Consider the following 18,557-nt stretch of genomic DNA (forward strand, 5'->3'; position numbering starts at 1 on the left):
AGACTGAGCAAACACAAGACTTATTTGAAGCAGACAGAAGCTTCTCTCTACTCACTGATTACCTTCCATTCTCATTCTCTGCAGATCTGGGACACAGCTGGACAGGAGCGGTTCCGCAGTGTCACTCATGCCTACTACCGTGACGCCCATGGTGAGACACACACATGCATCACTCTCTAAATACACGTGCAACTGTTGTTCTGCAGATTTTACTTTTTTCTTTTTCTTTTTTGTTACCTTTTTTGTATTACATTAACTTATATATTACACTCTTGGTCTGTCCATGAAGGTATTGTGTAATGGCTTTTTAAGTTTTTCTTTTAAAGCTATTACTTTGCCATGATAATGATGCTAATAAAGCGTTAGTCCAGTTATAATTGATAATTCATGGTGTAGATGAGACCTACGACGGGACCCTTATCATTTATCAACACTTATTACCAACGTGTGTGTGTGTGTTTGTGTGAGTCTGCCTGTGTAAACAGCTGTTTTTTTTTTTTTGTTTGTTTTTTTTTTCCAAAATGTTATTATCATGACCTGTCCAGGGTGTACCCCTGCCTTCCACCCAAAAGAGAGCTGGAATACTCTCCCCGTGACCCTGGTTAAGGAATAAGCAGGTATAGATGATGGATGGATGTTATTATTAGCTATGCAAGTTTGTTTAGATAATTATTAGTGGTATCATTCCATTGGGTTTTCCCAGTGCTAGTAATCAAGGCAGAAGTGTGCTTTTCTCAGAGGAGACACATTACCACAGTGTTGCAGCATGCATTTGTTATTGTTGTTGTGTACCTTCATTATGTATGGACAATGCATCACCTGGTCTGTTCTGGGGGATTAAAGGAACATTTTACCATTTGGATCTATAATTCATTTAAGTTTATGCATCTTAACTAGGAACAGCTTGTGTGTATGTGGTGGGGGTATGTGTGAGTGACCAAGTACATGCATACATAATTTGGTCAGTTTGGTCATCTGTGTCTGTGTATTATCCTCAATATGCATGTCACTGTTTGACAGTCAGCCTGCATAATTACATCAGAGGAGAACTTTTAGCAAGGCCACTTTTTTAAAAAAACACATCTCACATCTTTGGAGTGGAGCCTTGGACATCTGAGTGTCAAGATTTGCAATTATTTTTTGAAGCCTCCCATGAAGCATAACTCAGGATAGGCTCAAGCGATTGCTCTGTGTTGCATCAGGATGTCTTCACATCCTAATCATCAGAGATGTGACCTTTTTAAACACCGATCAACCTCTCACCTGTTTTGTTTTTTTTTTTTTTTTTTATGAAGAGCTAGAGTGAGAAAAGAAGTTGAATATTTAATGATCTGAATATCTAACTTCATTTATGGCCCATGACAACCCATTATTGGTTTTACAAGAGCTTGACAGGTCAAATAAATGAGGAATGGCAAAAAGACTTCTTTTTAAGCCCTAACAGCAATATTTCAGTCCTCACCTTAAACCTATTAAGTCTAGTTGATGCAGATTTTAGAGTCCCCAGTGACATTTATTCTTTTAAGTTGCATGTATGTCATAAATTATGTGAAGATACAGCTGACCTTGAACAAAGTCATGGCTTGAAAATGTGTATTGATCCTGTATTTGCACTTGGTTTGAGAAAATACAAAATTAAACCAATAATCATCAGCTCATAGTGCTCATTTTTCAGTAGAATTTGATTCATTCAAGCTGTGGGCAGGGAAATAAAAGGGGCAATAAGTCATGTTTTATGCCCTATCACATTTTATTCTTAATTCTTCAGTGGTGTGATGGGGTCATTGATCAATTCCAGTTACACAGAGGTGTACAGTAGAATTCTCTTGAAAACTCTTTTGAAAACTTATGTTTAAGGTTTCTCACCAAATTGGTTTTTGTGTACCCTTTAAGTCCAAGAAAATTGTTAGTTCTTTCTTCCATTTTTTTTTTTTAAGTACATATCTTTGCTACATATAGATCTCGATCATAGATGAATGAAATGAGAAACAACCCTTGGTTGTCTACACACAGACTCCAGAAACATTTTGCTACAACTAGCCGCACTAGTGCACGATGCAGTGTTTTTGACAAGAAAATAATTGCCAACTCTGACAGTCTCTCAAGTATTTAATAATAAATGATGATAACTTGAGGCCAGGAACTGTACTATGTTTAATACCAACAGGAGCAAATGAAATTCTGCCCAGAGTCCTAAAAACACTTGGGCTAGCTGGGGGTTACAGTAATGTTTTTTATAATACTGTTACATTTATATACATTAAGATTAATATTTCAGTCAATGACAGTGACATAATGGTGCATTAAAATATTTGCAGATTACAAAGTGTACATAAGCCTGACAGCGTTGCTTTCATGACCTCATCCCTATTTACACACACCTGTGCTTGTGTGTGCTTGACCTGCAAACACACACTCTTTTGTGAAGCCCAGGTGGGGAATGATAAATGAAGCTAACTGTCACTGCCATAACTTTTTGGGGCCAGAGCAGAGCTGCAGGGATAGTCCAAAGTGCTGGTGCATCCACAGATAGGATGAGAGTGGAGGGACTGTGAGGTAGTAGAGGCTCTGGAAGAAGAAACAGAGAGAAGCATGTGCAGTTTATTGTAGATATTTGTGAATACGCTGTGCATCTTCTGTGTTGTAGGGAAAAAGTGTAGACAGCAGTCAGATATTCAGCACGTTGCCTAAAAATCTGTTGATTTATCTAGTTTCAGTTTTCAACATGTTTTTATAATTTGTGAGGGAGGTTGTGAAAGGTTGCTGGGGGAAAAAAACATAAAAGGCTGAAAAACATTTCACCTCAACAAAAAAACATGAAGATGGTTTATGTTACCACAATATGCCCATTCACACAGCCAGTCCATCCATCCATTATCTATACATTATATTTAGAGACCTAATTTGAAGCTGTCGAAGGATTCCTTGACTGATTCTGTTTTTAGCTTCCTTTCTGACAGTTGCTTTTGTATCCTTCTCTATGCTTAGCCTGTTTGGACTCTCTCACATTGTCACCTGGTTGTTAGTTTGTCTTGCTTGTGGAGTAAATGCTTTATTATCCTTGTGCTGCTGCTATTTAAATGTGATGAGATACATTTCTCTGATTCCCATTGCTGTTATTCCATCTTTAGCTTTCTTTCTTCATTGTTGACCTTGGTTTTACCTTCCATCTTCCATTTTCAGTGTTGCCAATAATGTGATTTTTTTTTTTTGATGGAGTCACTTGTTTTCAATTATTCTTTGTAATGTACACAGACTACAAATGACAGAATTTGTCCGTTTCATTTTTACAAATAACAGTTGAGGCTGACTTTTACAGATACTGGAAAAAATGTTTAATAGAAAACATACTTTAATACACCTGGCATCTGTGTACACACACACACACACCATAACTTCAAGCAGAAGAGTGAGGAGGACAAGTCTAGCAGAGCTCACCTTTATTACACAGCTGTCGGCGTGTATCATGCTCCCCTCTCATGGGCTGCCTCCTTTCTCAGCTGTGCAGTCCCCTGCTGCCTCCTGAAAACTCTCTGCTCTGAGTTCTGCTTACATGTAATACAGGATTTACATTAATCAGCCTTGTTCCCAGTGGGAAAATGAACTTTTTCATGATTGAATGGAAATTGAGATATGAAGACTAAAGATTAAATCAAACATTTGCTGGGAATTCAAACATTATAGAATAAATTATATTTAGTAATGAATTTTCAAATGTCTTTCAGCTCTCCTTCTCCTGTATGATGTGACCAACAAAGCGTCTTTTGACAACATACAGGTAGGATGTTTCCCTTCATTTGTTCTAGCTCTAAATTTATGAATGGTATAGTTATTATATTTTGTGTTACATTTGTTGGGTCATCCATAAAGAAAAACAGAATAAACAGGATCAAAGGAAATTGAATGTGATTCAATATGAGATAGTACTGTCAGCTTTTAGTCTAAAGTGTGTGTATTATTGACCAGAGGGACTATTTAACTGTGCATTATCTGGCAGACCTCCAGCCTTTCTTCATTCTGCTTGTCCTCTCTCCACTGGACTCTCCTTTCTGTATGAAAGGGAAGAATATGTGACGTTGCATGGTTGTTATTCTTCTTAATATCACGTGTTGGCAGTCAGAGACAGCCCCATGTATTGTAAAGATTTTTATCTCATTCAGTTTTAGCTTGTGACCTAGTTGGTCATCAAAGAGCCGCAAATATGCTAACTCAACACAGAAAGGCCCCAGTGAGCCCTGCTGGCACTTGAATATTGCTGATCACTGAGCCACTGCCTGTTCTGCTTGTTAGAACAGACTAGGTTGTTTGTGTTTTTCTGCATAAACATTAAAACAGATTGGATGATGGATGAAATGTGCCTCACCTGAGCACTCATGCTTCATGCAGAGGAAACCATTTATTAGACCAGAGTATTTTATTACTTGCGTGACCAGATAGACTGGATACACAGCTTTGTAAGCTGAGAATTAACACGGAATGTGCTTTCCCAGAAAGTATAGCACATTCCCTTTATTGATTTAGCCAATTAAAAGAAAATGGAAATTCAATACAACTTTGCAGCATGCACACTGGACACTATAATTCCTTTCTCAGATAAGTGTGTTGTCTTGTGGTGTATTTGCCACTGGGATTTCACACTTGAGAACTATTCTGTCCTACATTTGACTGATTTTTATGTGTGTCCACAAAAAATCTGAAGTGAGCTGTGTAATTCAAGAAACAAACAAAACTGGCCAATACCTTGAAACAAGAGAAGAAGAAGGATTTGCAAAGATACAGAGAAAACAAAACGTAGTAATACTTCCATTCAATCAAACAAATATCTAATATCTTAATATCAAAATAATGTATCACTGCTGCTCTACAGTATTGAACTACACAAATATTGCCATCGTCCTTGAATCTGGAACAAGCGGCAGCATTTGTCTAATTTTCTGAATATAAAAACTTTCACATTTTGCCATCTATAAAAGTCAAATGGCAGATGGGACCAATAAATTGCAGCTTTTGAGAAATATCTCCTCCATTACCATTACTCATAGTGCCAGTGCTGTCAGACGACCTGAAGCACTGTCAGCTGGTGTCAGGATGTCATCATACCTGCTGTTTCCCTCTTCGTAGTAAGTGTACCCTGCAGCAGAAAGGTAACAGTTTTCAGCTGCTTAATTGACACTGGTCATCAGAAAAAAACTCAGAGCAGGTTTAAGGTTGTTAAGGGAAGGAGTGGCTGTTTGTCCCAAAACAAAATGTATTCCATTAACAGTAATAGATAAAAGTTGCAATTGTTGCATTTTCAAACTGGGACAATTGGATTAATAGTGTTTTTGCTTAATAAATGACACCCAATAATCCAAATACATAAAGACAGATTTGTGGTTAGGGGCCCTTACATTTAGTCTCAATCAACTTTCACTGTCATTTACATGTTTTTCTAGTGCTTTTGCATTGGTAATAATAATAATTCTTCTATGACCACTCTGAGCTAGCTGTTTTGAAATATGATGGCCAGGAATTAGCAATGGGGATCTGGATTATTTGAAACTATTTTAGTCTCCCAGATATAAATCGGGGGAGAAACCTAGGACAGATTGACAGGTCCTTGCCTGCCCTGCTTAGCTTTCCTTCCTTCCTTTTTTCATCTCCTCATCCCTCCACCGCTCTCATATTCAGTCAATGTCTGCAACAGCGAGAAGATATGTTGGCTACAGTTGCCTGCTGGCACACCTCTGCCTAACGAGCACTAACTCATGTTAATAAATGCTAATGGTGATGAATGCCACTCTGATGGAAAGGGAGAAATTAGAAGGGCAAATCATTCTCTCCTCTTTCGCCCTCAAGCCCACTCCCACTGCAGTGTATCATTGTCTTCCTGGCTTGGAGACATTTAGGCAAGCGAAGCATTAGTGTCACAGGAGTTGTCCATCATCCACAGGAGACATTTTTAACATTTAAAGCAATTGAGGCTAAGGCAAAACATTTCATCTTATGCTCTGACATGCCACATCTGAAATGGCAGCTGCTTTCATTTGAATAATATAATTGTGTTTTAAGTGGTTGAAAGATGAAAGCGTAATAAGATTAAATTTGCGTACGAATATATATATATATATATATATATATATATATATACAGATATATATACATTGCTGTTAGTTGACATTTTCTAGTGCATTCATTGATAATTCTGCACCATCATATATATATATATATATATATATATATATATATATATATATTTTTTTTTTTTTTTTTTTTTTTTTTCTTTTTCCCTGTAAGGCTGTGGTTTCCATCTCAGCTGGGTCAGACTGGTGCCCAAGTAGTTCCTGAGGGTCAATGGCATGACTCACTGTATTTATGTAACAAAACTACCAGCACTACAGGTACTGCAGTGTACAGCAGGTTTATCAGTGGCAAGTATTTGTTGATGTAAGCCATTCTAGCAGATACAGTATACACAGGCCATTTAGTGATGTGATGAATGTTGTCTTCTCAGAAGTAGTGCTCCAGGGAGACTATAAGAGTCCATTTAGACCTCTGCTGCAAATCATTTGTCTGAGTTACTCAGTTTAAAAACAGCCTGTGGCAGTGTCATTCAGAGCTAGGATCTTTTGCCATTGATGGGAGTCAGAAAGACTGTCCAATTTAGGAAGTGAAGCCAGATCCTTTTCCTTTCAGCTTTGGTATCTGGGTGTAACCTGCAATGTTGGCAAGAGACTGTCCTCAGCGGAAAAATGTCTGTAAAGTTCAATTTCCGGTATTGTTTAAACGATTATACAAATGATAAGCGTTTATGAATACCATCTGTCAGAAGCAAAGGCTGAAGTAGCGTGAGGTGGTTATACCACCATATCATGTCATGTCTGTGTAAGGGAGGAGAGCAGGGCAGAGGAGTCAATAATACATAGGACATTGCTGTTAGTTGACATTTTGTGTCCGAATGTAACCAAACATCAAAACAGATTTTTTTTTTTTTTTTTCCCCCACATTCTAACAGCAGTAAGCTGTAAATACAAAACTGACACACTGTCATTAAGTTATTGTTGTAAACATGTTAGCAACAGTATCATTGATTAACAAGAGTGAGATAATCATTTTCTGTTGGGGGCTTCAGCACAAGTGAACCTCCAAATTCAACATAGTCTTTTACCAGATGTTAATGTATCAATATTGGTAAGAGCAGTTTTAATAACATAATAATAGACAATAACAAACTTCATAATAAATTGTAGGACTTGTTGATCTGCTGCCACCAGCTTCAGACAGGCTGCTTTTGCACCTACACCTGCACTTTTTAATACAAAAAAAAAAAAAATCCTTAGAATTGATCAGCACACTGGCAGTGATCCAAGTGAAGCACACGGATAAAAACCAAACTCTGTTTCATATTGACTGTGCAGATCAATAGCACTAACCTCAATTCAAATCAATTCTCTGTAAATGTAATAAAATGTCTGTTGTGGAACATTGGCCTAATGCTGGTTCCTAAACAATGCAGTACTTTGTAGCTGCCCTTGTTCTTATATCTGTGTGTGTGTGTGTTTGCATGCTGATGCCCGAATGCTTGATCATGCCTATGTGTCTGTTGTGCACCTAATAAAAGCAATGAAAGAGATGAAACCTTCATCTCTGTACCTTCATTCATCTCTCTGTCTGTCCCCAGGGCATGGACTGGCTTCAGATGAAATGGCTGCCTGCCTACCACATAGCTGTTAGTTAAATGTCATGGCTCTACCACACCTGATGGTGATGAGAGAAGCTGTCAGTAAATAGTGCAGTGATAGGAATTGAAATACCATTCATTTATAATCAGAGGGCATGCTGGCATTTTTCATTTCAGGTGCTTTTCTAGTGCATTCATTGATAATTCTGCACCATCATGTTGTATATAAATTAATGAGGGCATGGCATGCAGTAATTCTCATCCATTATCTTGTCACTTACACATCACCTGTAATTTGGTCTCCTGCATGACACATTATTAGTGAGTCAGGTCCATTGCTTCAGTAGATTACCATGTGTCATATATGGCGAAGCCAGTGGAGTGTAGCTCTGCAGAGGCAAAGTGCCGGAGGAAAATGTTCCACCCGTGCTCAGGAAGATGCGTTCTGTGGACATTTCCATTTACTTTGATGTCAGCCACAAAGTGACAAAACAGATGGGGCGCTTATGTGCGCACTAACACACACTCAAGCACAAGCAAGATGAATGAAGAAGTATTATATATTGCTTTTTTTTTTTGTTGTTGTTGGATCAATTCAATTTGTCAGAGGGAATCAAATAAATGAAATACCCCAGTGGATGGATTTGTCAGAGGTGTTGGGCAGTCTTTAAGGAAATAACTTCAAAATAAGGTGGAAAACTGTCCTCCTTCATCCTTGTGTGATGTTTTTATTTCACTATTTCACTTTTATAGCTCAAACTAGGCTCCTTTTTATTGTAGAGAGCTTGGGAAAAGGACACCTAGCTCCTCTCCATTATCTCACTGCTCTTATACATATTTCTGCCTGCTCACCAGAAAAATGTCTTTTATGTTCGTCTAAATTTGTTGCAGCTCTGCAGAAAGAAGCGCTTTACCTGTGAGGCGAGAGACAAAGGTCAAAGCTGTTGAGACACTTTCAGAACCAAAATATGGTTTTCCAACTCTTATCTCTTTCTCCCTTTTAGTTTGAAATCAAAGTCAGCTTTGGCTTTGATGGAAGTACTTATCATCCCTTCAGATGCAGACTGAGCCCTACTACCTTATTAAATCAAAGATTCTCCAAGAAAGACAGAAATGCATTAGTTCTACTTTTTGCTCTGCCATTACCTTAAAATATTTTAGTGAGCTGATGGTGTTAGTGGGCTATGACAAGAAGAAATAATTCCATTGATGAGGCCAGTGGGGAAAAAAATTTTTTCAGATAAAGTTTGAGATCCAGAGTCCATAGAATGAATAATGCTTCATACATTCTCTTTATCTCAAGTTAAACAGTTTGTCAAAAAAAATGCTGTGAATGTTTGACAGGAATACACACAAAATCTAGCACATATACTGTGTTTTTCTGTCATATTCTTTTGTCTTTTTAGAGTGTTTTATCTCTGGCTTTGGCAAATGCAGAGGCGTCATTATTTTTGTTGTGGTTACTCTTTTATCACATTCCTCTTATCCTTTTATCATCCAGGCAGAATAGTGTGTGAAAATGGATTTCAATTATATGTATGAACAGAATAGTAAGTGCCTTTAAAAAAAAGAGTGGGTGGCTTTTGCATGAACTTATGAAGTGAAAATTTGAAACAATACTGTTCATTTCTCTAGACAAAAATGAATTTCTGATCATAAACGGCTAATAACACAGCAAATCAGTTGTCCAGATTAATCTGGTGAGCAGTTTTTTGTTTTTTTCAAATATACATTTTCAGTGCTTCAAGTAAATCATGAAAGTACTGCCTTAACTGATGATACTTTTTATCAATATGATAGGCACCATAAAAGTCAATTATGACCAAACATTTTTTTTTTTTTTTTTTTTTTTACAAGCTTCGTTATAAATTATCCTCCAAAAGGCAAAAAACCAAAGTAACAAAGCTTACATACTACAGAAATTCCTACTGGTCATCAAACAGGTGTATACAGTATATATCAAAACTAATGGCTGCACATTAACGAGTAAATAATGATAAAAAAATTTAAAGTTACCAAGCCTACAGCATGTCAAGATACAGATTTAAGATGCTGTTGACTCATCCATATCAGTAACTCAAAATTAAAGTGTTTGTCTGAACACTTCCATATTTGTTTTATGTCTTTTTTCTTTCATGGCTTGTCTCACATTATATTAAATTTTGAAATTTAAAGAAACATTTGCTTAGAGGCAATGAAAGTACTGGCTGTCTCATCAGAGAGACAGATTTTTTTTTTTTTTTTTTTTTCTCCCAAGAATAGAAGCTCTTTTAGGCCAAAAAAAGAGCACCATTTAAAAAGAGGAATTTTGTTTACAAGGAGTGACACAAGAATTGACAAGACATCATTATGATTGACAGGAAGGCACCAAGTCCCAAAATCCCCTCTGACACACAGTTCATATCTCTGGAAAAAAATTGGCACAGACATGAGCAAGGAGATCATGATAATGAGTGCTGTGTATGTGCACACAATCTCAAAACCTGCCACATACCTAAGAGCAGAACCACTGAATCTTCATTCCGGCCGTGAGGTTAGCTGTGGATCCACTTATTATAATGAAAATGCAGCAAAGTGATACATTTGCAGGTTAATAGCTTTTGTTTCTTTTCTCTGCAGACCTGAGACCTTTCAGCCCCCTCACAATGAATTCACATTTTGCTGGCACTTGACACATTGCATCTTTCCCATCATAATATATTGAAAACCTTAAATTATTGATTTTCCTATTTTGTTTTCATAATTGGAAGAAACAGAAATCCAATTATAGGATTGACAATCCTGGCTTACAATCCTGGCTTACACTGCCAGAGTGAACTGATTTCTTTTATCCCTTAACTTGACCAATTGCCATGAGAACAACATAACACAAATTATAATTAGTGCTTCCATCATTGTCATAGTGGACTCTAATGCATGTTAGTTTCACAAAGCTAAAGGTAAAAATGTTAGTGGTTCAGCTCATATTAGATATTCACATTAAATCAGTAGATTAGTTTTATTTTCTAATACACACATGGAATAAATAGACAAAAAGGGCAGTAATAAAATTGAATAGTGAGGCTATTCAGTACAGATAATGTGCTCACAAATTCAGATGCTAAAAGGTTTTCTAAAATTCCAGCTATATTCATACTAGTCTGCATGAGGAAAAATGTATTTCTGTAGCACTGGGCCACGAATCCATCATTGTATGACTAAGAAATGAGAAACTGGAATCAAAAAACAGTATTTTCCCCCTGGAAAGTTTACATGCATTTCAAGAAAGTCTGAGTATCATTATTTACTCTGCAGAAACTAAGTCAATCATGTCTTACACTAAATTGTTTTTGTGCGTGAAACTGAGTCTGTAAAAGTACGGAGAAATAATTAAGCAGGAGTTAATATATAGCTTCAGATCCTTTAATACACCAACAATCTCACCATCTCGCTAGTTATCCCTTTCTAATAAAAATGTCAAAAGTATGTACATGGTGATTCCTACAGGTTAACTAATATTTTTGGTGACTTGAAAGCAAAGTCGTATATGTTTTTATGCTTATTTGCAGTTGCAGGGCAATTTCGAAACTCCAGTTTGGGGTAGTTGCAATATTTTTCTCTAAAGGAACACCTTATTCTACAAATGCTGTGAGTTGACCTTTTCATCCTCAGCTCATTAGTAGTTTTAATTCCTTTGGCAATTACTACTTGTTTCTTTGCCCTTGTGCTGTTGTTCAGAGGGCCCAACTGAATTATTTTCTGTGAAGTGATTTCCTTGAGGCAAAGCAATCATGTTCTCTTTCCTCAGAACATTTCGTTTTTACTAATCACAGTTTCATTTTCACATCATGAAACCTTAGGACAGTGCTATGCTCCACTTAGCGAAGAAAGCATGTGTGATGCCATTATTCAGGGTTATTAAACAGTTGTGAAAACTAACTTGCTCATATTCACTCAGACTGCAGCTTTTCAAAGCACAGCAGTCAGCTGGATATGTCTTACCCCCATGTTTGCAGGCAAATAGATGGGTCAGCCACTTTTCTAAACATAAAAGCCTTTCACTTGTCAAACCACAGAAATCAGCTTACAGTGTCTGTTTTATGAAAGGAAGTTTTATAACCTGGAAGTTGTTTAATGATCTCTCTTTTATTGGAGGTATTATGTATGTACCTATAAAATCTGCAGATGGAAATATGCATAAATTACAATCACAAAATGTAAATAAGCATATTTTAAAATGCCAATGCAAGTGTTAGAAACTCTAGTTTTAAATAAATCAGATGTAGCTTATTGATTTGTTTTTGCATCATTGGTTGTGCACCTGCTTGAATGTGTGAACATGCATATTCACACACCTCTCCTTCATGTGTCAGACAGCAACACTGTGTCAATCCGTCTACTTCAGCTGCCTCGCTGAGCTTAAATCTCCTCTCAGGGGAGAAGTTCTACTTTCTCCTTGCCTTCCTCTGACTTGGCTCAGTCTGACTCTGCATGTTGTTGGCAGTTGACTGTCTGTTGGTGTAATACTCTGATCAAAGCCTGGCAAGAATAGCACTGTCACCTATAGCAAATCTGCTAAGACAAAAGTGCAAAAGAGGCAAAGTTGGGTCATATGGAAAGACTCTGAGGCTCCTTGAGGACGTTTAGTCGCGTTCATTATACTCAGAGAAGTATGACCCGAGTTTAACACAATGGGGAATTCAAGGACAGAGCATTCAGATTTTCTGTTGATGCTGGAGATGCACCCTCCCTCATTGGCTTCCTACTCACTAACAGTAATAGTTGTTTGTCGCAATAACCTACCTCTGCTGCCAAAAGCTATTGCTACAGTTCTGGGTCCCTTGGACATTATTACAGTTGTAGGTGTGTTTAACCTTTCTGTAGCACATATGCTTAAATTACACTGCAGGACAGTCTCAAACAAGTATTTGTTAAGAAAAAATGAGAGCTGTCCTGACTTATCTAGTGTCCTGGCATTGTGCTTTCTCTTCTGAGTGATGGTAAAAGGAAAACAAATCCAAAGCAACATCAGAAGTACGCAGACTTACCTCTGCCAATGACATCTTCTCTCACCAGTGTCACAATGCAGCCGCCAGCAGCTGTTTGTCTGGCTTTTATCTTCCTTCCTTTGTGATACAGATCCTTTGGTCTTTGTCTTGTCTTGCACTGTGACTGTCTGTCTCCCCATCTTGCTGCCTTTTGGCACCCTCTCTGTCACAGATGTCTCTCTGCCATTGTGATTACCTCTACAGTTCAGCAGGCAGCCTGAATTTCAGCAGTATATTTGGCAATTTAGCTTTACGAAATTTAACATTTAACTACTTAAATGTAGTTAAAGTTTTGACAGGGACATTTTGTAAGACCTTTATCTGGCCTTGTAATGAATCAGAGCTCTAGAGAACAGAAATCAGTTGAAACATGAATCGAAAGGCTGAATTTGTTAAAGGTTTTTTGTTTTGTTTTTTTTGACCCTTACAAACAAAAATTTCCCATTTCATTGGCTTTGCCACACTATTTGGGGATTTTAGTGCCATGGCAGTGAGCAGAGAGATTTATTACCTCTTCTACCACCATGCCACATTGTCACTGACATTAGGTTACTTGAGCATTTGGCCGGAGATCCTGGTATTTGTCTTGAATAAAAGATGAACCCAGCCCAGTTCCTTTCCCTGCCATGGCCACTGAGGACATTATACGTACTTAGATAATTTTATTTATCTCTTTGAGAGCCTGGTGCTTTAAATAGACAAGGAAGTAAATAGATTTATTATTTATTTTAAATTTATTCATTAATCCTCTTGTTTGATAATAATCACCAGTGTTTTTGTAATATTCACACTATGAATTATGTATTAGCATGTAACACTAGCATGTAAAAACGCAGACACCCTCCTCTGGACTGCTTTCAGATTGCACTTCTCACAAACTTCTCTCCAATAATTTGTGTGAATCTAATCTACTAGGGGACAAGAGTAAATGTGCAACAGCGCCCGTACGTTGCCTTATCACATCTCATGATATTTAGCATGACCTTCGGCTGGAGGTAACCCTAGTGGAGATCTATTACAGAGTCATCACCCGAATTAATTAGAATGAGCTGTCAGATGAGACACAGCTCTGGCTTAGGACTACTGAAGAAAAATCAGATTAATCACCAGCCAGTCAGAAATCCAATGTGGTGCAATTCACTATGGGTTCAATTAAGCTTTGTGCTGAGATGAGGGATATTATTTTAGCAGGAAAGTTTGCAGGTGCATGAACTGATTAAATGCACATTAACTGTGAATGGATGTTTCAGGTGCTGATGGATCTAATTGTCAAAAGTGCTGTTTGTTAGCCAATAACGCTTTATTTTTCCCCTGTGTACATGCTGTAGAATAGAGCAGTGTTGATTAAACTGATGAAGATTAGTGTTTGTTACAGTAATTTTCACTCAAGCAGCATTTCTCTGTCTTACATGCTGGATCTTGCTTTTATCCCTTTTATCTCTTTGTCCTTGCTTCAGTTCTCAGTCTGTGCATTTTGTCTTCCTTGATCCATATTCATCTTCTAAATGCAGTAGTCACTCTCACTGCCCTCCTCCTTATTTATATTATTAGATTTAATGCTCAGGGTTGTCCTTGTCAAGTCCAGGACAAGGTTTTCTTTTCCAGAAGCCTTTTTTATGTCCATATTAGTCCCATCCTTTCTCTCATCTCTGGTTGTTCTTTTTGTAGGTTTTTACACACACAATTTCTCTCACATGTTGTCTCTTTGTCTTGTTTTGTTATCAGGCATGGCTGACTGAGATCCACGAATACGCCCAACAAGATGTGGTGCTTATGCTGCTTGGAAACAAGGCAAGGCATTATGGGAAATATTTGTGACTGTAGGTAGAGACACAATAGTAGAGCTGAGACAAAAAAATGTTCTGTTGTTTTGGTCTTTTCATTGGATTTGCTGACCATATCAAAAATTCAGTCCTTTAAGAGGTTTAACTTTTAGAATTCCCTAAAGTCAGAAATACCAAAAACTAATTTATCTGTACCTAAACTCAAGGGATTTTTATTTGCATCATACCCAGCTCTACTTTGCACTAATACATCAAGTGCTGTGATATTACTTCTTAACGTTTCTAAAAGTCCACTCTTGTTCATCTAATGCACATGCATGTCTTAACTGTATTGGTCAATCCGATTTGCAAACACCATCCCCTCCATCTGAACAGAGAACAGATGTCTCTGCTGTGGAGCTCTGTGTAATTTCAGTCCCTCACACTCCATCTCAGCCATTAATAAGCATCGTGAGAGCCAATCTTGACTCATTAGTTGCCATCAGACCTGAACACCAAAAGAGGCTTGTGTGTAAACTGTGGATAATTAGTGAACAGAACAGTTGATGTTGTGGTTTTAGCACAAATGTTGGTACATGTGCATTCTCCGTCTCACCAGGCTGATGCCACGCATGACAGGGTGGTGAAAAGAGAAGATGGAGAGAGGCTTGCTAAGGTAAAGAATTAAGTTGTATGAATACATTTTTCAGGTATTCGTAAGCAGTGAAGGCAGTGATTTTCCTGTCCAGAGGGATTTGTGTAACTGACTGGCAGTATCACAGATTTTTTGGCAGATGAGAATATTACAGAAAGCAAGGATTATCTAGAGAATAGTTTTCATTTTCACTCTTGCTCTTTATCTCACAGGTTGACACAAAGGCTAGACACTTCAGATGTACTGTTCCCTGCAGATAATGGACTTTTGATAATGAATATCTACTGTAATTCCTGCCTTATGGGTTATCATCTAGAACAGTTTTACTAGTTTCTGCAAAATATAAGGTCAGTTACAGAAAATGTTAATCCTTGATTCTGTGATAAACGCCAGTGCAGCTACAAATATAAGCAGTAAACACTGAAACCAGGAGCAAGTATCCTTTTATCAATCTCCCTGACTGTTCCTTCACAGCACAGCAAAACAAAGAGCTAACAGCCAAGCGATTCTCTCCAGAAGTGGGAGCAATAAAGTGCCACTAAGGGTCATTTAAGGCTCAGACTGGGAGAGAAATAGCACACCGGTTATCATCACTGTGAGCTCGACAAAGTCCCCTGCAGAGAAAGAGCTGGGAGACCAACGTATTACTTCAGAGCTAGAATATCCAAAGTAAACAAACTTGATGTGCTGTGAAATTCCACTGTAAACCTTTATAGTTTATAATTTCACCCAACAACTATACTTGATTTTATTTTTGATGTACAAGTATAGGCTTTTAATAACATGTTTGTGTTAGTATCTGAAACAGTGAAGATCTGCCATTGTTTTAACTCTGCAGGAGTTTGGAGTTCCCTTCATGGAGACCAGCGCCAGGTCAGGTCTCAATGTGGAGCTGGCTTTCACTGCTGTGGCTAAGTGAGTATTCTCTCTGAGTTTTGTGGCTAGGTTTAATTAAGAGATGTTCTGACATATGAATCCACTAAACCACTGCTCCCAGCTACAAAGATGAACATAGGACAACTTTACTGTGATTAAGAAAAGTGTAAATTCTGTAAATCTGATTTAATTTTAACAGAAATTTCAACTGTATTTCACATTAAAAATGACATTTAAAAGGACTTAAAGTTAGAGTGGAGCTTTACTAAATTTTGCCTACATAAAAATCACAGATGTTTCTCCCCTATTAGAAAATCCAGAATCTTTGAATATAGAAAATATTTAAAAAGTTTAATTACAAGTAACAAGATGTCTACTACTTTGCAGTTATTTCCATTCTTAGTGTATGTGCACAGGAGCATCACACTTTCCCATGGTGTATCCTGGATAACAACTGGTCTCCAAATGAGCAGATGAACATGAAAACAACCTTATACATGATTGTGACCTTCAAACCTGAAGGTTTTTCTCAGAAACAATATGCAAAACTTTGATTATGTTACTACTTCCCAAATTAGTTTTTAGCACAACTTAACTCAAACACTGATCATTTACTGTGTGTATGATGAGCGACTCAGTTTGGTTCCCATCTTGTCCTCTTCTCAGGGAGCTGAAGCACAGGTCCATGAAAGATCCCAGTGAGAAGTTTACACTGCATGAGTATGTAAGCAAGGAAATGAAGGGCACCGGCTGCTGCAGATCCTAAAGCCTGTTCTCGTCACTCTCTGGAGCTGTGTGTGTATTGATGCAAGATTGTGGATGCCTCATCTTCATACAATGCATGTATTCATATCTGACCTGATCAGAGATGAGGAGTCGGCTCCAGTGAGGTATAAAACTTTGTCTGTTTCTCCACTCTCAACCCTCATCTGTTGTCCTCTTTCCTCTATTGTGTGACCTGTTTTTTCATTTTTTTTCTTTCCTCTCCACCCAACCTGTTTAGCAGCTGTTGAAACCCCAGAACATGGGTTTCAAAAGGAAAAAAAATTGACATTTTCTTCCATAAATAACTATGAATCTGACACCTAGCAATTTCCTTTGCATTACCTTGAGTGGTGATGTTATTGTGAATATTAAACTTACACCAGACTCTATGGTCTTCATGCAGAGATGAGAAAAATGTCACCTAAGGCCCTGTATTTCTTACATCCACTGAAAATGTCAATGAAAGTTGTGATTTTGTTTAAGTGTTCTCTTCTTGGTCAACATGGATAAATGTTTAAATACTATATAAACAGTGATGTGTCTTCTATTCATGTCAGTAATTCAGGCTCCGTGGAGCCAGTTTAGCTCACCAGCATAAATTTAACCTAAGCAGCCATGATCTCGCTGTGGACATTTGTAATACATATGACTTCAACATACAGTAAAAGTAGATGAATGTTTTTCTTCTTTTGTATATAAAAGGCACAGAATCCAGAACAGCATCACTGACCCTCATTAAGTCACCATTTTAGTAGATTTGAATTAATGTTGAATAAAGTAAAAATGGAGTAAAATATAGTTTAAATAAATCATGGCAGTGCATGAATCACAGAGCCTAAATCATTTTTAGACATTATTGGGATTTTTTCAGAAGATCAATATTGTTGAGACTTGGAGCTCTAATATAACCTCACTTCTTGATATAAATGTTATTTTGATTTTAAGGTATTTAAAAATATATCAATTATATTGTATGTAATGTCTATACACTGGGTTTTGAAATTTGGTGTAAATAGTTTTTTTTTTTTTTTTTTTGTCTGCATGTAACAAACAAACAAAAAAAAAGCACTTTAGATGGTAAATAATGGGGAGGGTGGGGTTTGTGACATAACCTATAAACATTATGTTAACAATGTTACCTAAAGTATTGTATATGAAATACATATTTCTGTTCCATTTTATTTGTAGCCAGTGTAAACATTTGTGGTTTGTTTTAATTCCTGCTTTTATTTTCTACTTGTGACTACACAGTGGCCTCAGAAAGTGTTTAGACCCCTTAACTTTTTTCCACTCTGCTGTGTCAAGTTTGAGACACATCAAAGATACTTAAAGGAAACAAAATGGCCCTGCCCACAATTTGGCATACAATAGTCAAGGATCTGAATCAGATCTTTAAAAAATATATATATATATCAGATCTTATAAATTTTGAGTCCTAATATTTTGTCACTTTATCATTATAGGTTATTAATTTAAATATTAAATTTGCAGCAGCGTGTGAAAACTGAAGAGGTCTTAATATTTCTGAAGTGAGTGTATAAATGTAGTGCCATAGTCTAGCAGTATTTCACATTCTTCATAAAAGCAGCTTAGGCCTCTTTTTTATGACACTTGCTTTAGTATATTTTACCTTAGTCCTAGAAACTATACATGAATAGTACAGGGTTTACTGTACATTTTGTTTTTCCAATCAGTAAATCAAATGGGTTTTTTGTTTTGATTTCAAATCTTTCCAATGTGCAACTTTCTTGTGATTGCAAATTAACTACAATAAAAACAGAAATTACTTAATATACAAACCTTCAGTGGTT

At 37.1% G+C, this 18,557-nt stretch overlaps 1 protein-coding gene across 2 annotated transcripts in view; it reads left to right on the top strand.

Moving 5' to 3' along the window:
• LOC113140844 (ras-related protein Rab-26-like) overlaps positions 1 to 17,734 on the top strand; it is a 36,630-nt gene extending 18,896 nt beyond the window's left edge. Inside the window, exons 4-9 of one of the 2 annotated variants that reach the window (XM_026324899.2) lie at positions 85 to 151; positions 3,726 to 3,778; positions 14,413 to 14,478; positions 15,070 to 15,126; positions 15,944 to 16,020; positions 16,648 to 17,734. In XM_026324899.2, the coding sequence (XP_026180684.1) occupies positions 85 to 151; positions 3,726 to 3,778; positions 14,413 to 14,478; positions 15,070 to 15,126; positions 15,944 to 16,020; positions 16,648 to 16,747 (420 nt within the window). In that variant the 3' untranslated portion in view covers positions 16,748 to 17,734. The remainder of the gene's footprint in view (positions 1 to 84; positions 152 to 3,725; positions 3,779 to 14,412; positions 14,479 to 15,069; positions 15,127 to 15,943; positions 16,021 to 16,647) is intronic. The other variant, XM_026324898.2, reaches the window with a different exon arrangement.
• Positions 17,735 to 18,557: the final 823 nt, after the last annotated feature.

Source organism: Mastacembelus armatus, chromosome 8 (assembly GCF_900324485.2).
Source record: "Mastacembelus armatus chromosome 8, fMasArm1.2, whole genome shotgun sequence".
NCBI lineage: Eukaryota > Metazoa > Chordata > Actinopteri > Synbranchiformes > Mastacembelidae > Mastacembelus > Mastacembelus armatus.